This window comes from Myodes glareolus, chromosome 3 (assembly GCF_982192425.1).
Source record: "Myodes glareolus chromosome 3, mMyoGla1.1, whole genome shotgun sequence".
NCBI lineage: Eukaryota > Metazoa > Chordata > Mammalia > Rodentia > Cricetidae > Myodes > Myodes glareolus.
In genome coordinates, this window is record NC_142028.1 from 17,557,063 (window position 1) to 17,577,104 (window position 20,042).

At 47.2% G+C, this 20,042-nt stretch overlaps 1 protein-coding gene and 1 long non-coding RNA gene across 3 annotated transcripts in view; one reads left to right on the plus strand and one right to left on the minus strand.

Moving 5' to 3' along the window:
* The window catches only part of Fam234b (family with sequence similarity 234 member B), a 31,021-nt gene extending 20,598 nt beyond the window's left edge, over positions 1-10,423 (minus strand). For both annotated transcript variants that reach the window (XM_087904045.1, XM_087904044.1), the window contains exons 1-2: positions 10,270-10,423; positions 5-406 (exon numbers count right to left, since the gene is read on the minus strand). In XM_087904045.1, coding sequence (XP_087760171.1) covers positions 5-406; positions 10,270-10,306 — 439 coding nt within the window. In that variant the 5' untranslated portion in view covers positions 10,307-10,423. The remainder of the gene's footprint in view (positions 1-4; positions 407-10,269) is intronic.
* LOC148122541 (uncharacterized) lies at positions 10,375-19,731 on the plus strand. Its single transcript, XR_015737419.1, has 5 exons — positions 10,375-10,712; positions 12,206-12,596; positions 14,663-14,749; positions 19,077-19,147; positions 19,596-19,731. It is a non-coding gene; the product is annotated as an uncharacterized LOC148122541 (long non-coding RNA).
* Positions 19,732-20,042: the final 311 nt, after the last annotated feature.

A 20,042-nucleotide genomic window follows, 5' to 3' on the forward strand; every position in this document is an offset into this window, starting at 1 on the left:
TCACCTCCTTGGGAGCCTAGGTGTCGGCTCCAAGTGCTATGCAGGTCTCTGGGAGGACAGGGGACGAGGAAGGCGCAGAGAAGGACCAGGACCATTGAGATGACCAGCGTCAGCAGAAAGACAGACGTACGCACGTAGGACACCAGGGAAGAGGTGGCCTTCTGCTCCACACCCCCAAGGGGCTCCGAGGGGTAACCCTCTGGGACGACTTCTGACAGGTGTGGCTTCGCAGCCCCAGCCACGTCTGCATCTGAGTCCCCTGCATCCGGCAGGTCCCCCAGGGTGCTCTTCCCGTTTTTGACCCCTCCATTCTTCTGCTGCAAGTTAAGCACAAGATCATCTTCGCTCTCGTCGCTGTCAGCCTGGGTGAGGGGGTCATACTCTCCGAGGTCTGGGCTCTTCTTCCCTGGAAAGACAGAAGGACAGAGTCAGGAAGAGCCTGGAAGGAAGGAACCTCACCAGTGGTGACATGGAAGTAAAATCACAACTACAGCCAAAAATATCTTAGCTTTGCGCCATTCCGACCTTAGTGACCTTCTGTAGAATTAACTGTCAACACGGGAGCCCCCAAGGGGGTCAACTGCTCTAGGACTATTTTCTTTCAGGGCTAAGAAAATTGAAAAAGATGTGGCAGAAGCAGAATACACCACATTAGCCAAGCTATTCCAGGCCTGGTCAGAACATGCTGCGTGTTTGCCCACGGAAAAGCTAAGACATTGACTTTGAGAGCACAAGGCCAGACATGATGGCTCACACCTTTAATTTCAGTGCTTGTCCTGAAGCTAAAACAGGCACGCTGCATGAGTCTGAGGCCAGCCTGGGCTACAAGGCAAGATCTGCCTGGTGAGCTAGTGATAAGGCTGGGGGAGGGGTGCTTCCTGCCAAGCCTGAGGACCTGAGTTCAATCCCCAGGGCCCGCACAACGGAAGGAAGAAATTTACTTCCACGAGCTGCCATCTAACCATATACATAAACAATTTTAAATGTAATAATAAAAAGACCCTATCTCCAAAAAATATAAGAGAAGCTGGGCTGTACTGGGTCTAAGGTAAAATGCTGGCTTAGCATGCACAAAGCCTTGGGCTGGATCCCTAGCATAAACCAGGCATGGAGGTGCATGCCTGCTATTCTAACACTTGGGAAACAGTGCCAGGATCCGAAATTCAAGGTCATCCTCAGTTAGTTTCAGGCCAGTTTGTTACACATAAGACTCTGTCTCATAAAAAGGGTGTGGACTGGAGATATGGTTCAATGGTTAAGAGCACTGGCTGCTCTTCAGAAGACCGGGGTTTGATTCCCAGCACCCATAAGGTGGCTCACAACTGACTACAACTCCAGTTTTAGGGGATCTGCAGCCCTCTTCTGGCATCGTTGGGCACCAGGCACACATTTGGCACACAGACAAAATGGTACAAATATGGAAAACACCCATACACATAAATATTTTTTAAGAGAAGCAAAAAAAAAAAAACAGAAAAGTGGTTACCAGGCTCAGTTGGATGAAAAAATAACGTCCAAAACTTTGTAGCACAGCTGATGACTACGGCTGTCCCCGTGAGTCTCAGGGATTGAACTCAGGCCGTCAGTCTTAAGGGCTTTTACCAGCAAAGGCATCTTGCCAGTCCAAGCATCTGTTCCTCTTATAAGCTTCTTAATTTGATCAACTGTCATTCATAAAGATGGCTGTGGCTCTTTCTATTTTTATTTTTTTTATTCATTCACACATGCATGTATTCACTCAGTCATTCGAGGCAGGGACTCACTATGTAGCCCAGGTTGTCCTTGAACCTGTGGTGACCCTCCTACCTCAGCCTTGCCGGCCAGCTAGAGGCTGTGGCTCTTAATCAAACTTTCCTTACACCTAAGGCCGGTTCCTGCTTTAGATTTTCTCAGAGCCATGATGCATGATTGCTCCTGGTAAACTTCAAGAACAATTAATTCTCTTCTGTATGTTGTCTCTCACTGGGTGTCTGTGGTTTCCCGGTTGTTTCTATGGAAACAAGTGAGCAAGCTGAAGATGTTCTCAGAATTGTCCCGTGATTTGAACATCCTTTAAGAGGACCTTTCCGTAAGGTGCAAAAACTGCTATTCTGAGCATGCGTCCTGGCAGAGGTGGCAGACTTATGGAAAGCTTGTCCACACAGGCTGCATCCTGCTTCTACTCAGTCTTTACACTGACTCTGAGAAATAAATTACAGGGCGGCTTGGGTGCATCCCCACACCAGCTCCTGGCTCTCACGGCAGTGACCTCGTCAGGCTTGACTGAGACAAGGCTTCCTCTCTGGAAACTGGCAAGCTGTGACTAATGAGAGTTAATGTTAAACCTTTAATTCTGAAGAATTAAAAAGGGAAAGACAGTCCAGACTGTGCTGAGGAAGCAGCCCTGGCTCAGGTCTTTGTCTTGCTGACGTCCTTCTAGAAACCACATCTGTGTCGTAACACACAGAAGGACACCGTAAGACAGAGAGGGGGGCAGGTGTAGGGGAGACCTGGGGGACACAGTTTAGCATGTGTTTGATAAACGGCTGACTAAACGACACTGCACAGGATAATTCTGCAGCATGTAGCACTTTGCACAAACAGGGAAACACTAGGGAATGCGGTAATCCGTTAACTAGAAGCTACGCTTTATTTTCATTTACAGAGTTAGTTATGTTGAACAGTGAAGATTGGATTTGGTCTTTTGTTTGTTTTCAAGTTGGCTCTACCTTAAACTGTGCCCTGATTTCCTAAATGCTGAGGTTACGGTTGTGTCACCAGGCTTATCTTGCAGTTGGCTCTCTTTCTCTCTCTTTCCCTCTCACTTTCTCTCTCTGTCTCTCTCTCTCTCTGTGTTGTAAGTCTGTGCATTCACGTATGTCTGGATGCATTTGCCTGTGCATGGCCATGTGGAGGCCAGGGGTCAAGTCCAGGTATCTTCCTCCATTGATCCTCACCCTGCTTTCTGAGACACGTCTCTCTCTAAAACTGACCTGGTCATTTTGGGCTAGGATGGTTAGCCAGCAAGCCCCCTGAATCCACCTATATCTGCCTCTAAGCACACCGAGGCAGAAGCAAGAAGAGCGAGGATCAACCCAGAACTGAGGCCAGCCTGAATTACATATCGAGTTATCAGACTGCATGGTAAGCCTCTGTATTAAAAGACAAAAATTTTAGAAATACTCCTGACAGGAACTGTTAAGACGGCTCAACAGTCAAGAGCACTGGCTGCTCTTCCAGGGGAAGAAGCGAGGTGGGATTTGCCAGCAAGACATGGAGAAGTTGGCCATACAGTATGGAGGAGAGGTAACAAGCCACATGGCAGAATGCAGATTAATAAAAATGAGTTAATTTAAGTTGTAAGAGCTTGTTAGAGCCAGGCGGTGGTGGCGCACACCTTTAATCCCAGCACTCGGGAGGCAGAGGCAGGCAGATATGTGAGTTTGAGGCCAACCTGGTTTACAAGAGCTAGTTCCAGCACAGGTTCTAAAGCTACACAGAGAAGCCTTGTCTTGAAAAAAACAACAACAAAAACAAGTCTCCATGTCATTGAGACTTGGGAACTGGCAGCCCAAAAGAAGTGTAACTAGACTTGGCACCCAGCGTGGCAGCTGGTGAGCTACTGTCCAGGAGACGGGGTATAAATGCCTGCTGCCCAACAACTTCTGAGAGCTGGTGCCGGTAAATGTGGCTCACCACTGGTGACTGAGGGCATGAGGCTAGGCTCTTACAGGAAGTCTGTAAGCTACAAGCTATGACAGAAAGCAGTTTAGGTATAAGACTTTAGATCCATCAAGGTAGGATAGATAATACAGTATTTCTCCAAATCTGCCAAATACAAATGAATTGGACATTGTGAATGTAATTCTTACTTGATATTTGTTCTTATTGTATATAGTTTTACTAAGACAGAGTTAAAATCTTTCCTTTTTATTTAGAGAGAAAGGGGGAAATGTTGCAGGATATTTGATCACACCATGACACTGTGAGACTGTGTTAATAAAGTTAAACTTGAATCAGGGGGCAGGGCCAGCAACTATTTGACAAAACTTAGCCATTGAGAATATGGAGGACCCAGGATTTGATAGAGAGGCACAGAAAGGAATAGAGAGGGACTTAGAGATGCTAGAAATTTTTCCTAACACGAGCTCTCTGCCGAAGCAAAAATCCCAATCAAGCCAAATCACAACAAGCCAAATTAAAATATATCCAGGTTTAATGAGATTCCTGCACTCTCAGGTGGCTCCGAGGGGGAAACGGGAGACCATGTGTTTCTCCTTTGGGAGCTATCTTAAATACCCTGTGGGATGCTGGGATTTGGAGTCCAGACCAATACAGCTCTCAGGCCTGGGGGCTGGGGGCTAGGCTCCCAGCTTAACACCTGCCTTGGCTAACTGCTACCATCTCAGTCAGTAACCCAAAGGAAACCAGCTACACCATCAAAACAGGAGCAGTCTTGAGAAAGGAGCCAACATTAACATTCACTCTCTAAGACACTACGGAGTTCTAAAAATACTTAAGAAAGGCTACCACAAAATACAGCAAGTACAGTTGGGAAAAGAACATCTGGGGGCTGGGAGGAGCAACTGGGGATATAGAATAGAGGTAAGCACTGCCTACGCAAGCATAAGGTTCTGGGTTTGCCCTCATCACTGCTGCAGGGAGGAGGGCAGATCAATCCGACCATAAGATGAAAGAAATATTAAAGTATTTCCCAGTGGATTCCCCCAAAAATAGTATCATCTTTTCTGAAAGAAAGACTCATAAAAAGATGTAATACTTCTAAGAAGCAACTACAATTCAGTAGAAAAGATAAAATACCAACAATAAGGTATCAAAACAATGAAGACAGACATACCTCCCACTTTGTGGATGAGGAAACTGAGGTTTAAGCATTTAAGAAACTGGCCCATAACTAAAGTGCAAGTAAGTTCAAACTTAGGCAGTCTGACTTCAACAATGGCTACTCCTAACTCCCAAGGCCAAAGCTTTCAAAACAGACTGTGTGGTGACTGTAAGCCCAGCACTCAGCAGGCTTGGCAGGAGGGCTGCCCAGAGTTCCAGGCCAGTTTGGACTGTTTAGTGAGTTTCAGACCAACTCTGGCTTCAAACAGAGATCCTGTCTCAAAACACTCAAACCAGGGCTGGAAAGAAAGTTTGATGGTTAACCATACACACTGCTCTGCCAGAGGACCTGAGTCCATTTTGCAGTTGCCAGGATCCATTTCGGGTGGTTCACAACTGCCTGTAATGCCAACTTCAGTGGCCCTGACGCCCTCTGCTGGACTCCACGGGCATGACACTCAGATACACACATCTGTGTGCACAAACACACAGATACACATAAAACGCAAACCAAAGTTTTGAACCCTAAGAAACTGACCGATACAGAGATATGTATAACTGAAGAGGAAAAAAAATGGACCATAACACAGTATTTAAAGGAGATGCAAAAGAAGGATAAGACAGATTACAATAAAGTCACACCTAACTGCAAGAATAAACAGCACAGAGACCCGAGAAAACCCGGTACAGGATAATTCTCACTGAACATCCCAGCAGTAAAAGTACAGGACTTCAAGGATGACAAAGGAAGGGCATGGCACCCGACTTACAGTGAAGAATCGAGTTTCTAACGATGACAAAAGTCAAACTGGCATCTGGTATGGTGGACCACATAATTCGAGAGGCTCAAGAATTTGAGGACAGTCTGGGAAAACACCCGCGAGATGGCTCAGTGGGTGTCAAACCTGGCAATCCCCTGGACCCTATGATATCAACTCCTTTCGGGCACATTAGCCTCTGACTTCCACATGTGTGTCATGAGTGCAAGCCCTCTGCTGACCCCCCACACACACACTAAAAATATTTTTTTTAATAGGTTAACTTCACCTAGGTGTGGTAGCATATGCCTGTAATCACTACTTAGGGGGTAGAGGTGAGAGAATCAATCAGACATTGAAGTCATTCTCTGCTGTGTAGTAAGCTCCAGGCCAGCCTGGGCTACATGGGTTCCGGGCCAGCCTGGGCTACATGGGCAGTGGGGAGGTAGTAGTAGGACAATATCTCCAAAGTCGTCCGAGGAAGAACTTAGGGTCTAAAGTCCAGGACCTCTGCAGCATGAAGGCCAGCGCACCAGAGCACAGAGCAACCATTGGCTGGTGCCTTGAAAGCTCTCAGACATTAGGGCCAATTCAAGACCAACCTTTGGCGCATGATAAATATTTGAATTTACATTAACACAGATAGTATGAAAACAAACTTTGGCTTAGTTATTATAGATTGCAACTTAACTAGACAAGGTATTTTTTTTTCCTGACTATTCACAAAAACAAAACAGAAATGGGCAGAAGATGAAGCCCCTGACTAGCCTCAGGCCACACTCAGACCAGACAAGAGTCTGTGCTTCACAGTCCAGAGTCCCAGCACTCACTCTGAGTCTGCTGCTTTTGGTGAGCACCCAGGTGTGTGTGTGTGTGTGTGTGTGTGTGTGTGTGTGTTTATGGTATATACATGTATATGTATGTGCAATATGTGGCACATATGTGTATGGTGCATATGTATGTATTGTGTGTGTACACATGTGTAGTGTGTGTGTGTGTGTGTGTGTGTGTGTGTGTGGTGTATGTACACTGTGCACACAGATGTGTGTGCCATGCACATGCCAGGAGGATAGCAGGTGTCCTGTTACACTGCTTTCCACTTTATTTTCTTGGAAAAAGATCTCACACTGAAACTGGAAATAGGTTGGTGGCCAGCAAGCCCCAGGAATCCTCTTGCCTCTAGCCCTACAGCACTGGGGTTATAGGCACATGTGTAGCCATGACCAGCTTTTTATGTGGGTACAAGGGATTCGAACTCAGGTCCTCATGCTCATACAGCAACTGCTCTTACCAACTGAGCCATCTTCCCAAGGCCTAGGTTTTCAGTCAGTGAGATGTCTGCAAAGAAGGGCTGGAAGATCACTGAGTAGTTAGGAGCATGAGCTGCACTTGCAGGACCTGCACTTAATTCCTAGCACACACATGAGACAGCTCCGGGGGAGATCCTATGCCTCTACCACCACGGGTTCCTGCATACACGTACACATACCTACACACATAGGCACGCGGGCATGCACACACGCTTCTATAACTGTATTTCTATGTCAGCAAAGATTACAAGAGAAGGCTCTGGTTTCATAACACAGTGATGTAAAAGCTTCTCACAGGCCCTGCTTTCCTCCCGGGAGACTGAGACAGTGACTCAACAGTGCTCCCAAACGGTGCAGAGGAATCGTTCCTGTCCTGTGGAGGGACGCACTCGCGTTACGCCCAGGTGTGCTTAGGGAAGCACACTGAGACATATGCTACCCTGTGCCACCCTCTACCTCAGCTTACACTGTAACTTACACGTGGGATGGGATATGTGCCCGTAGCAAAGTCAACAATTCCCAGTCCGGCTTAGTTTACCTAGAGGCCCAGTCCTCTAAGTCACATACCATAAAACAAACCACAACAATAACTCGGTACTCAAACAGTCCCTTCCGTGTTTGACCTTTAAACTTTAAAACTAAAAAAACATATACCTAAGAGATAAGCTGTCCTACAGGATTTATGAATGTCACATTGTCCCTCTGTTACTTATTAACCTCGTGCCAGGCACAGGAGCCAAACGCCTTCCCATCCTGAGCTCAGGGAAAGGGTTCCAGAGGATGAACTGCATCCCCAGCAGAGGTTGGTCCCTGTGTCACTCACGGCTGGATCAGGTCTTCCCTGTGTTCCACCCCCATAAGTTACTAACCAAAACAATAGCTGATGTGCAAGAAGCTAATTAAATTCCTAAGGACAACTCTCTCTTTTACCATCCCAAATGACCCTGTGAGATGAGATAACTGTGCAATGCAGCGTGTGGCATGATGAGAATGTTCGAGAACAAAACTATTGTTGCAGATGAGGAAACTGAAGCTTAAAGGGGTAAAGCAGCTAACCAAGTGAATCCAGGAGCCGGACTGGGGATAAAGCCCAACCAGTAGCTTGGAAGCCTAGCAGGTATGCACAAGGCTCTGGATCGGATCCTCAATGCAGAGATCAAACCAAAACAAATCCAGTCAAATCCAGAGCCTGTCTCCTGTTTGTGGCCACCATTCTGTTTGCTTCCCCCACACAGAAAAATACCAAGAGGGTTACCTAAGGAAACACAGCACAGTAAGGAACAGAATCTCAGAGTCACAGCCCCAATTACAAGGTATCCAATAACAGCTTTGAGAAAGTAACTTCTACCTAATATAAAAGCCACAAATTGTATTTTGGGCAGTGAAGAAAAGGGGCAAGGGAAAGACGAGGAGAAAAACAAGGAAAAAAGTGGGGTGTGGCTGAAGAGATGACTCTTCAATGGATAAGAGCACTGGCTGCTCTCCCAGAGGACCGGGGTTCAATTCCCGGCACCCAAACAGCAGCTCACAACTGTAACTCTAGTTCCAGAGTCTGTGTGACACCCTCACACAGACATACACGCAGGCAAACCACCAGTGCACATTAATTAATTAATTAATTAAAAAGAAAAAAGAGTCCACATCACATATAAGGCAAGGCATAGATCTGTATGTAGGCCTTAGTACTGATCCATAGCTCAGTCCTTGGAGCCAAATTGCCTTCCAAAAACAGGAATCACTCGCTCCATAGGGTCAGATGACCGTAGAACTACAACTCAATACACCAAAGACTGCGCTGTCTGCATCACATTCTCCGAAGTGATCTGTCAGGATATTCTTGAATTATTTTTTTTTTAAGATTTATTTATTTATTGTGTACACAGTGTTCAGCCTCCATGTATGCCTGCAGGCCAGAAGAGGGCACAGGATCTCATTACAGATGGTTGTGAGCCACCATGTGGGTTGCTGGGAATTGAACTCAGGACCTCTGGAAGAGCAGCCAATGCTCTTAACCTCTGAGCCATCTCTCCAGCCCCCCTGAATTATTTTTTTAACATTATTTTGAATAGTATACAAAATGCTGAGTTTCACTACACTTTTACACATGTAGAGTACTGTGCTTTGCTCATATTCGGCTCATTATTCCCTCTCGTTCCCCCTCCACTTGAATACTAATAACATTTCTTTTCTGGGATGGAGACTGAACTTGGGTCTGTGTGTGCTAAGCAAGCACTCTACCCCTGAGCTAATCCCCTTACTGTAGTTTTATTCTCGGAGAATTACAATCATCTGTGCTGAAATAAAACAAGGGCTCCAAAACAAACAAAAGAAGCTAAAAATGCCTGGCATTTAATTATGTCTTTGAGAAGATAGCATTCAAACAGGAGGGTACTTTCTTCAGGGTAAATGAATCCTGCAGGGAAAACGTCTCTTTTAATTTCAGTATTACGTATGCATTCCAAGATAGATCTTATCAATGTTCTTTCCAGTGTTCCAAGCTGCCCATGAAGAGAGACAAGATCTAAAGACATGAAGTCTCAGGTCAGCTAAGACACAGGACTGGTTTCAAGGTAACAGAGTAGAAACTCTTTGAGAACAAGGGCCCTGATTCCCACCAAAAAGCCTCAAGCTGGGCATCAGAGATACCCTTTTTAACATGCTAGGGAAAGCAATTGCTTCTCCTCTTAAGAGATCAGCCAAACAAACAAACAAAAAAGCCTTACGACTTCGTGTTTAAATTTTTAAGTAGAACAACAATTTTTTCGATAGCTCTAAATGTCTAAAATTTGCTAACGACAGGATAGATGCGCCTTGGATCAAACAGCACATTTCAAACAGCATAACCCCCTGCTGTGTGACCCCCGTGCGATTCAATTAGCCATTTTCCTAATCTCTTCGCCTTCCTCTTCCACCCAGGAGGAAGGGGAACACCTGCCTCGGCTGGCTCGCTGGTGCAAGGCGGCTGTCAGCAAGCGGAGACGCTGTTCCGCCCAGGCCACTCACTTACAGTCCTGCAGCCCCCGGCTCCCCCTCTGGTCCAGCCCCAGATCGCAGCAGCGAGTCCCGGCGCTAAGGGAAGGATGCTCCGGTGGCCGGCCCTCCCTGGGAGACGGCGGCGACAGGCTCTCTGACCTGACAGTCACCGTCGCGCCCCTCCGCCCCCGACCCGGCCCCGCGCGCCTCCAGCAGTCTCTGTCCCGGGAGTCCCGCGAGTCCCCAAGTGTCCCCGAGCGCCCCCGACCCACACCCCGGCGCCCCTTCCCGTCCCCCGAGCGCTTTAGCCCTCCCGGCTAACAGCCAGGCCCCGCCGAGCCTCGCCCGCCCCTCTCCCCAGGCCAGGCCTCCCAAGCGTGGTCGCCGGGCTGCAGACTCCTTACCCGGGAGCTTGAGCGCTCTGGACAGCACTGTCGCCATGGCGGAGGCCCCCCGTGCGCGTGCGCGCGCCGCGTCCTGCCGGGAAGTGTAGTTCGCTGCTGGCCGCGAGTGGGGCCGCGGGCGAGAAAGGTGTGACCTGCAGCGAGCACGGCTGGGAGGAGGCACCCGCTACCGCCTGTCACCGGCTCGGCCGCGCCGCGCCAGGCAGAGTCGCTCTTCCTCAGCAGGCGGTCCGACCGGTGTGCGGAGAGCCTGAAACGAGAAAGCCGGTAGTTAGGGAGGCGCGGGCTGGGAAGTTCAGTTCGCGTGGGTTTGGAATTGACAAACTGGATTTGAAGCCTACTTGTGCTATTTACTGCCAGGGCCATCTTGGCAAGTCACTGAGCTTTGGCTTTGTCTGTCCCTGTTGTTGAGACGAGGGTCTTAACGGGAACTGACTTTGTAGGTGAGGATGACCTTGAACTTCTGTTCTCCCCACCCCCACCCGCCACCTCCAAACCTCTGTATTACAGGCACGGGACACCACACCAGGTTTCATTTTATTTATCTATTTATTTAATTTATTTATCTATGGCCAGGTGTGGTTGCACATGCTTTTCCTGGTGGTACACGCTTTTAAAATTCCCAGCACTTGGAAGGCAGAGGCAACCTGGTCTTCAGAGTGATTTCCGGGACAGACAGAAACTCTGTCTCAAAAAAAAAAAAAAAAGTATTTACTAATTTTTAAAATTACATATATTTGAGATCATTGTAGTACAGACTGGAATCAAATTGACTACGCAGTTGAAACTGGCCTGGAACCCCTAATCCTCCGGCCTTCACTTCGTGCGCCCTGGAATTACAGACATGCAATACCACACCTGACAGGCTCTCTTAAAAGGAAAATGTTGCTATCTCCTTCTTGCTGAGAGAATTAAATGATACATACTATCCTTTTAAAGCACACAGTGGCTCTTTTCCCCGTCTTAAGTGTGGACTTAAGTGCGCTGAGGCTCTGATGTGGGTTTCTTGGTCTCAGGTATCCATAGGAGCCAACTGGTTTCTCACCCACGGGCACCAGATCGGCGTTTTAGTGCATGAATGCCGAAAATGTTACAACAGCTTGAAATTGGAGCTTCTTGTTTATCTAGGCAGGTCTCCATTACCGTCTGCTGAATGCCGATAGCTCCTGTTCTGAGAGTCAAAGTAAATGTGCAAAGCCCTGAGCACCGGAAACCAGTGTTTCATCGGTGTTATAGTGTCCTTTTGATTGGTGTCTTATTGTTTGAGACCAGGTCGCACTATGTAGGCCAAGCTGGCCTGGAAATCAAAGATCTGCCTGCCTCTGCCTCCCAAGTTCTGTGATTAAAGATGTATACTGGCTTGTTATTAAAAGCTTAACTTTTTAACTTACCGAGTAATAAATTAGTAATTTGGGGGCTAAAGAGATGGTTCGGTAGTTAAGAGCACTGACTACTCTTCCAAAAGCCCCCTGGTCAATTCCCAGCACCCACATGGCAACTCACAACCATCTGTAACTCCACCAGTGCCCTCTCTGGCCTCCTCGGACATCAGGCACATACATGGTGCACAGATATACATGGAGGTAAAACACCCGTACACATAAAAATAAATAAAAATGTTATTAAAAGGAGTCACCACACCTCACAATAATGATAATAGTTTTAATGGCTTAATGAATTATGTGTTAATTCTTTTTTAACGTTTATTTTTGTGTATATATGTGTGTGATGAGTACATGCATATTTTGGAGGATCGGGTCTTTCCTTCCACTGTGTCGGTGTCAGAAACTGAACTCAGATCAAGCAATTTTACCCACTAAGCCATCTCACCGGCCCCTTATGTGTTAATTCTTTCAGTGATCTCTAATAATTGAAATATTTACAGTTTGCCAACGTCTCTGGATATGACGAAAAGCCTTATTTTATGTCAATGTAGGTCATCCAAGAAAAGAAGCACTACAAGTCACAACAACCCAGTAGCTGCTTGCCTGATGTCAGAGCTGCTCCTCAGAACACAGTCAGAGAAGTGACTACTGGTGTTGGCGACCCCGACAGGCTGAGGTGGCCCAGAACAGGAAGTCGACACAGTAGGGAAGAGAAGAAGCAGACTCCAGGAGCGCCCCTGCTTCTGGAATTGAAATGAGTTGAAGTTGTGCATATCACAGTTTGAAAGCTCTCCAGCCAGGCTAGGTGACACAGGCCTGCAAAGTCAGCACTCAGGAAGCTGAGGCCTTGGAGCTCCAGTTCAGTGCCAGACTGGGTTATCTGAGGAGACACTATCTCAGCAGGCAGTGGTGGAGCATGCCTTTAATCCCAGCACTCAGAAGGTAGGAGGATCTCTGAGTTTCGGGGCCAACCTGGTCTACAGAGTGAGTTCCAGAACAGCCAGGGCTATGCAGAGAAACCTGTCTCACAAAACCGAGAAGGGGAAGTGGTTGGGAGAGGCTGTCTCAGTAAAAAACACACAAGGATGTAGCAGTGGTTCTTAACCTGTGGGTCAAAAGTCAAAACCCCATTGGGGGTTGCATATCAGATACCCTGTAAATCAGATGTTTACACTACAATTCATTACAGTCATGAAGTGACAGGGAAATAGCTTTATGGGTGGGGGACTGTATTAAAGGGTCGCAGCATTAGGAAGGCTAAGACCCGCTGATCTAGGGAGATGGTTCAGTGTGAAGGGCTTGTTGGGCAAGCATGACAACCTGAGTTCAGATCGTCTGCACTGTCTGTGCTGCATAAAAAGCCAGGCATGGTTGTGTGTTCCTGTAGCCCCAGTATTGGTTGGGGGCCAGGAGGATCCCGGTGCTCTCCGGCCAGCCAGACTAGCAGAAGCAGTGAATTCCAGATTCAGTGAGTGCGCTGCTTAGGTTTTGTGTCATTGTTGTCGTTGTGGTCATCTTGTTGTTTGACAACTTGACAGAAGCTCAAGTCTTCTGGGAAGAGGAAAGCCCAGTTGAGAAAGTACCTCCATCTCCATCAGATTGATCTCTGGGCAAGCCTGCGAGGCATTTTCTTGATTTATGATTGCTGTGCGTGTGAGGGCCCAGCCCGCTGGAGACAGTGCCACCCCTGGATAGGTGGTCCTGACTTGTGTGAGAAAGCAGACTGAGCAAGTCACGGAGAGCAAGCCTGTAAGCAGCATTCCCCACTGGCCTCTCCTTCAGTTCCTGCCTGCAGGTTCCTCCCTGCTTGAGTTCCTGTCTTGACTTCCCCCAGTGATTGTCTGTAACCTGGTGGTTGTAAGATGAAGTAAACACTTTCTTCCACAGTTTGGTTTGTTCACAGCATCTCATCACACAATAAGAAGCAAACTAAGAAAAAAAAGTAAGATACATGAAGATACCCCAGAAAAACCTCTGGACTCATTCTACATACACAGTCACACGCATGCATGTATGCACATGGATAAACCACACACAAAAACATAAACTGTAAGGCTGCTCCAAGTGCCGCATGTACTCAGCAACCCAGCTTTGGCCAAGAGCTTTGCAGAGGGAAGCAGATGCTGAGAGCCTCCGACCTCTCTGCCCCCCCCCCACAGCTTTCATCCATTTTGTTTGTCTTGTCCCCTTCCGACGGCTCCTTGTCACGTTTTCCCCCATCTGAACATAAGAGTTGCAGCTCAGAAGCAGAGCTCTCAAACTTAGCCTGCCTTTTTTTTTTTCAGTTTATTTCATTTGTTCTTTTGAGGACCTTTGAGGGGCAGAGTCTCGCTCTCATCCAGGCTGGTCTGGAATTCACTGAGTTTGAGGAACGTAGGTCGACCCTCCTGCCTCTGCCTACTGATTTTCTCTCAATTTAAAGAAAAAACTCTAAGCAGTCACCAGAGGTATCAGGTTACTTATCCTGTTGTGAGAGTTTCTCTCTAGTTAGCAGGTGGACTGAATATCTCGGATGCCAAAACGCCCACTGAGGTTACTGCAGAAGGTGCAGATTCCCCAGGCCTCCCTGGCTTCCAAACTTGGCTCGCCTCCAAGGAAAGTCAAGGAAAGGTGACTGGAGAGGGGTGACCTGGAACAGCCTGTCACACCTGAGACTGTGCCTTCTCTGAAGAGAAAGTGTTCTAGAGATCAAAACAGAAGCCACATTGATCCCGTGTGGGGGTCCCGATCATTTACAGAAGGGACCCCTCTTTGTCACTTCTTGTCTTTGTGCTTTCAATCTCTCTGGAGTGTCCTGCACTTAATCAAAGGAAGCACAAATCATGTTCTCTAATACTTCTTATTCTCTGGCCACTGTAGACATTTCTGTAGGCCCTGACCTGCCTACTAGGTTTCCTGACTTCCTCTTAGATGCAGGACAACTGAGTCCACCAGCAGTTGCCACCCATCGCTCTTGGGAGCTGGGACTGCGAGGATCTCTATCACAAGGCTTCCGGTATCTCCCACAGATCAATACCACACCGCAGGAGTGCTGTGAAAACGTACAAGTCCTGAGGTGCAGTGTAAACTGGAGAAGACTGGCCGCTCCCCACTAGGTGAGTTACAATTATTAGGAAATTGCGTGCACTATCCTGCCCGTTCTTCAAGGTCAAATGGAGTCTTTTCATTAGCACTTTTCAATTTTAATGGGTGAGTCAACCAAGGGAAAGTGATTGCCGTAACAAACAACCTCACTATTTCAGCGATTTTAGAGAATACAAACTCATTGCTAGTTAAGTCACAAAGTAGGGGACAGGGCAGACAACACTGGGGCTCTATTCTTCCATGTCATTCAGGGGCCTGGACTCCTTCTGTCCAGTGTTTCTACATCTTAGGGCCTTGCAGCCCTCCTCTGGGTCATTGCATCCCAGCTCCTGCTGTTCTGGAAGAAAAGAAAATGCATTTAGGAAACATACACTCGGTTTCTGTTATGCCAAAAACGTCTCTTATTTGCAGAATACAGGCCCAAGAGAATGTGGCAGCACCCACCCATCTATGATCCCAGCTCCAAAGAGAGAGGCTAAATCAAGAGTATCGTGAGTACAAGGCCAGCCTGGGCTAGACAGTAAATTCCTGGCCTTGTGAGCACAGTGTAGTAGTTAGACTTGTCTCAGACAAACAAATAAAAAGAAACTTGAGCCTGTGGTGAAGGAAAAAAAATCCAGGCTTTGTTCTGCTAGAGCCTCACTAATGCCTTGTCTCTAAGCTGAGTTTGTCCTCCTCCTTGCTTAAGAGCTTGCCACTGTGTTTAAAATAAAGCTGTCCCTAGGGGCTGTAGAGGTGGCTCAGTGGTTAAGAGCACTGGCTGCTCTTCCAGAAGAACCCAGGTACAATTCCCAGCATGCACATGGCAGCTCAGACTGTAACTCCAGTTTCAGGGGACCTGACACCCTCACACAGACAGATATGAGGACAAGACACCAATGCACATAAAATAAAATAAAAAAATAAATGTTTCTGGGGGCTGTTGGTGCATGCCTTTAATCCCAGTGCTCGGGAGACAGAGGCAGGTGGATCTTTGGGAGTTCGAAGTCAGCCTGGTCTCTAGAGTAAGTTCCAAGACAGCCAGCCAGGGCTGTTACACAGAGAACTGCTGTCTCAAAAATATCAAAATAAATAAATAAATTTTAAAAATGAAAATAAACCTGTTCCTAGAAGCAAGTCCTTTCTCCAGAGACGGCTTTCTGGGGGTCAGGTACTAAAGAGAGAGAAGCAGGAGTCAGGAATGGGGAGAGACCTGAAAAACAGAAAGGAAAGTCCACAGCACATAGCAAAAGCGAGGAGATGGAGAGGAGGCGAAAGAGCAGCCCAGCAAAGAGCGTGTTGGCGTCGGATGCACCGGGAAATCAGTCCCGCATCAGGAACTTGGAAGAAGGCGTCGGCCTTGGTTTATTCACAGCTTACAGGGAACTCTTGGGAGTAGCACAGTTGTAGAAGACAAACAGGTTCCTCTTCTCAGACTGTCTTTTAATGACGTAAAGGCTCCTCAGCTCAGATCTGCACACACCTCGGTTTCTGTAACCCAGACATTTAAATGCTTTCGAGGCCCTGGGATTTAAACAAAGGCTTCTTATCAAATTCCTGGCTGGGGACAAGTGTACGAGAATAACAATACAATTAAGGACAGATCCACCCAAAGAGACTGAGATCCACACCCACAGGCACACACCTTAGCATTCACTGTGGTTTGCTTATCCGTCATCCATCTGTGACGTGATGACAGCGACCACTGACAACCCTTATCACCCGTGGGAGCACACTGTTCAGAACCCTTGCATCAGATCTCAGCCACCTTTTCAGCGTCCACACATAATTAATTAGTTAAATCAGTGACCGAGCAAACTGGGACTCGGAGAGTTGCTTTCCTGATAACTTCAGCTGGGAGAGAGAGGTCGCGACACTCAGTACTCAACATTTCTCCAAAAAAATTAGGCACATCTGCTCTCCCATTTCTGAGCTTCTGGCCCCTCCATTGTGTCTTCTCCGGTAGGAAGCACCTGGCACCATTCTGCTCTTGGGGTTTCCCTTCTGCAGTCTTTCCCGCTCCCAGTTGCCATGAGCTGACCTCACCTCCATCCTCCTAGGCAGCTTCTTCTGGAGGCAGTCGCTGCTGCAGGATTCTCACACAGTGTTCTTTACACGGTTCTTCCAGTACCAACCCACTTCTGTGGTGCAGGCACGCGACCCCAACCTTGCAATGAGGAACTAAAGACTGATGCTGGGTTAGATTAAGCTGCTCACCCGATTCCATGAAAGCAGAATTAATAGAGATCTTTTTCCTTCCCCCTTCTGTTTCTCCTCTCTCTCTCTCTCTCTCTCTCTCTCTCTCTCTCTCTCTTCTTTGAAAGCATCCCCTGTAGATCGGGCTGGCCTTGAACTCACAGATATCCACCAGCCTCTACCTCCTGGTGCTGGGATCAGCAGGGTGTGCCACTATACCAGGCTGTTCTGTCTTTAATCACCACCACATATATTAACATCTGTCCTCTGTCCTCCACGACTTAGACTCAGCTTCAGAACCCATAGCTCAGCAGTCCAGGAAAGCACTATTTGTTCAGCTGGAAGTAGTTGATGGGGCTGACGAGGTGGCTCAATGGTTTAGAGCACTTGCTCTTCTTCCAGAGGAACCGAGTTCAGTTCACAGCACCTCCATCAGCTGACTCACTGACATCTGTAACTCTAGCTCCAGGGAATCCAGAGCCTCCTTCTGGCCTCCCTGGACACACACAGCATACACATAGACACTGACACACTCATGAAAATATAAAAAATAAAGAAATACAATGCTGGGTGGAGTGGTACACGCTTTTTATCTCAGCACTGAGATGCAAAGACAGGCAGATCTCTATGAGTTCAAGGACAGCCTGATTCATATAGTGAGTTCCAAGACAACCAGGGCCACATAGAGGGATCCTGTCTAAAAACCCAACTAAATAAATGAATTAATTAACCAACTGGGGGGGAGGTGATGCATACCCTTAATTCCAGCACTTGGGAGGCAGAGGAACACAGAAATCTGTGAGTTCAAGGACAGTTTAATCTGCACAATGAGCTGAAGGGCATCCAGGGCTACATAGTAAGAACCGACATCAAATTTTCAAAATTATATATCAAAATATGTATAATGCTTAAAGGTCAAATAAATATCCAAGGTCTTCAATCCCAGCATAAGTGAAAAATAAGTATGCCTATGGGAAAGGCTGGCTGGAATACAGTCTCAATAGATTATATGTAAACTCCTCTCGCTGGGCACAGTGGTGCATGCCTTTAATTCCCTGCTCTCGGGAGACAGAGGCAGATGGATCGAGGCCACCTGGTCCCCATAGTTAGTTCCAGGACAGTCAGGGCTAAGAGAGACCCTGTATCAAACAGCAACAACAGTAAAAATCTCCTTCTTCTGAAAAAGACATAATTATTTATTTAGCTATTTTTCAGACTTGGCTTTGAAATAATAAAACTCTGTTCTCTTGCCCCAGAGACTTCATTTCCTTTCTTTCCTGGATAGAGGTTGAGAAATGTGGGTGCACAGATGAACCCGGGAAGGCCTGGCTATTCAGATCCTCCTGGCCTCTGACTCGCAGCCTTCTCTTCCTCCTTTTGTATGGATCAGGATCATGCTGGAAGAGCTGCCTGTTGCACAGGGTTACCCAGAAGTTCTTCATCTCCAGCCTGTAATGGTCTGTCCTGTCCCTTTAAGAGACAAACCCTGCCTGCTCCCTCCCTGTCAGCTGAGGCAAGCAGATCTTCCTTCTGCTTCCAGCCTGAGCACCTTCTTTTTCATCTCTCTCTCTCCCAAAAAGGTAGCTGCTGCCTATGGCTCCTCTCCTCTCCCCCTCCTCTCTCTCTCTTTGTCTCTCTCTGTGTCTCTCCATCTCTCTCTCTCTCTCTGCTCTTCCCACTTCTCCCCTTCCCTTTTTTCCCTTCCCTTCCATAACCCACTAAATAAATATCTAACCTCATTCTGCATGGCGTGCCTAATAGGTCTCTGTCTCTCACCTGTCATGCAAATCCCTGCCTGCGCCTCGTGGTCCACAGGCCCCTTGAGGAACTCTGCCATTTTATTTAAACCATAACACAGCCCCTATACAGGAAGCTGAGGGGAAATTAGAGGAATACTTTCCTATGACCTGCTTTGGATAAGAAGTATTTTTGGCTTCTTGGATACATACTGGGAAAGAGCAAGGGCAAGAGGCAGGTGGTACAGAGAAGATCAGAGACACCTTGGTTCTGAGCTGCTTCTAAAGACCTCTAAGGCCTGTTGATTCAAAGTTCCCAGCATGTCAAACCACCACAGTTTGGAGATTCATTTTCTGACCTCCAGCAGTATCAAAGTGGAGTAAGAACCTAATCTCTTGCTTGATTTGTTTCATTGTATTTTCACAGGGTTCCACTCTGGTAGCCCTCTCTGGCTGGCCTCTGCCTCCACTCCCACCTCCCCAGTGCTGGGCTTACAGGTATGAACCACCACAAGCAGGGGACCTAACCCAGGATTTTGTGCATGCTAGATAAACACTCTACCAACTGAGCTAAATCCCTACTCCCAATGCTACCTATTCTTAAATTAAAATTTAAATAAATTTGGGAGGCAGAGGCAGGTGGATCTCTGGGGATTTCTGTGAGTTCAAGGCCATCCTGGTCTACAGAGCGTGAGTTCCAGGAGAGCCAAGGCTACACCCTGTCTCAAAAAAAAAAAAAAACCACAAAAAACAAAAATAATTAAATAAAAAAGGAAGGGAGGAATAGGCAAATAATTAGCTAAATTAAATTTTAAAAAACTTTTAATTTTTTGTGGTATATGTATGTGTATGTTACTGGGGTTTAAACCTAGGGTGTTAGGCATGCTAGGCTACTGCTTTACCACTAAATTATATGCCCAATCACCTTCTTTTATCTTAAACACAGTGTAATACTTGAGATGTCTGCCTACTGAGTGAACCCCAGGCTATCTTGTGAATCCGGGCTGGCAATTTCAGACTGAAGCCTTCACAGAGGAGCCAAAGAGGCCCATATTCTGAGCATTAAATTTCAGGGCATGCTATTCTATGCTTTTGAGATTTTTATGGGCTCTCTCTAGTGCCTGAGGCCAGCTGGGTGTGAAGGTAAGGAAGCCGACTGCAATGATCTGTCCCTTCCCAGGGTGTCTCAGAGGAGCTCTTTCACCCTGCCACCACCCACCGCCCACGCAGTTAGTGCTTTACTTGAAAACCAAGCTGTTTGCATGGGGGAGGTCTAACTGGGAAGGAATTCCCAGGTCCTTCACCTGCATAATCACCCCACCTCATTTCCACACTGGATCAGGTCAGCCCTGGTAAGGGGGATTTGCACACAGCTATGCTTCTAAGAATGCAG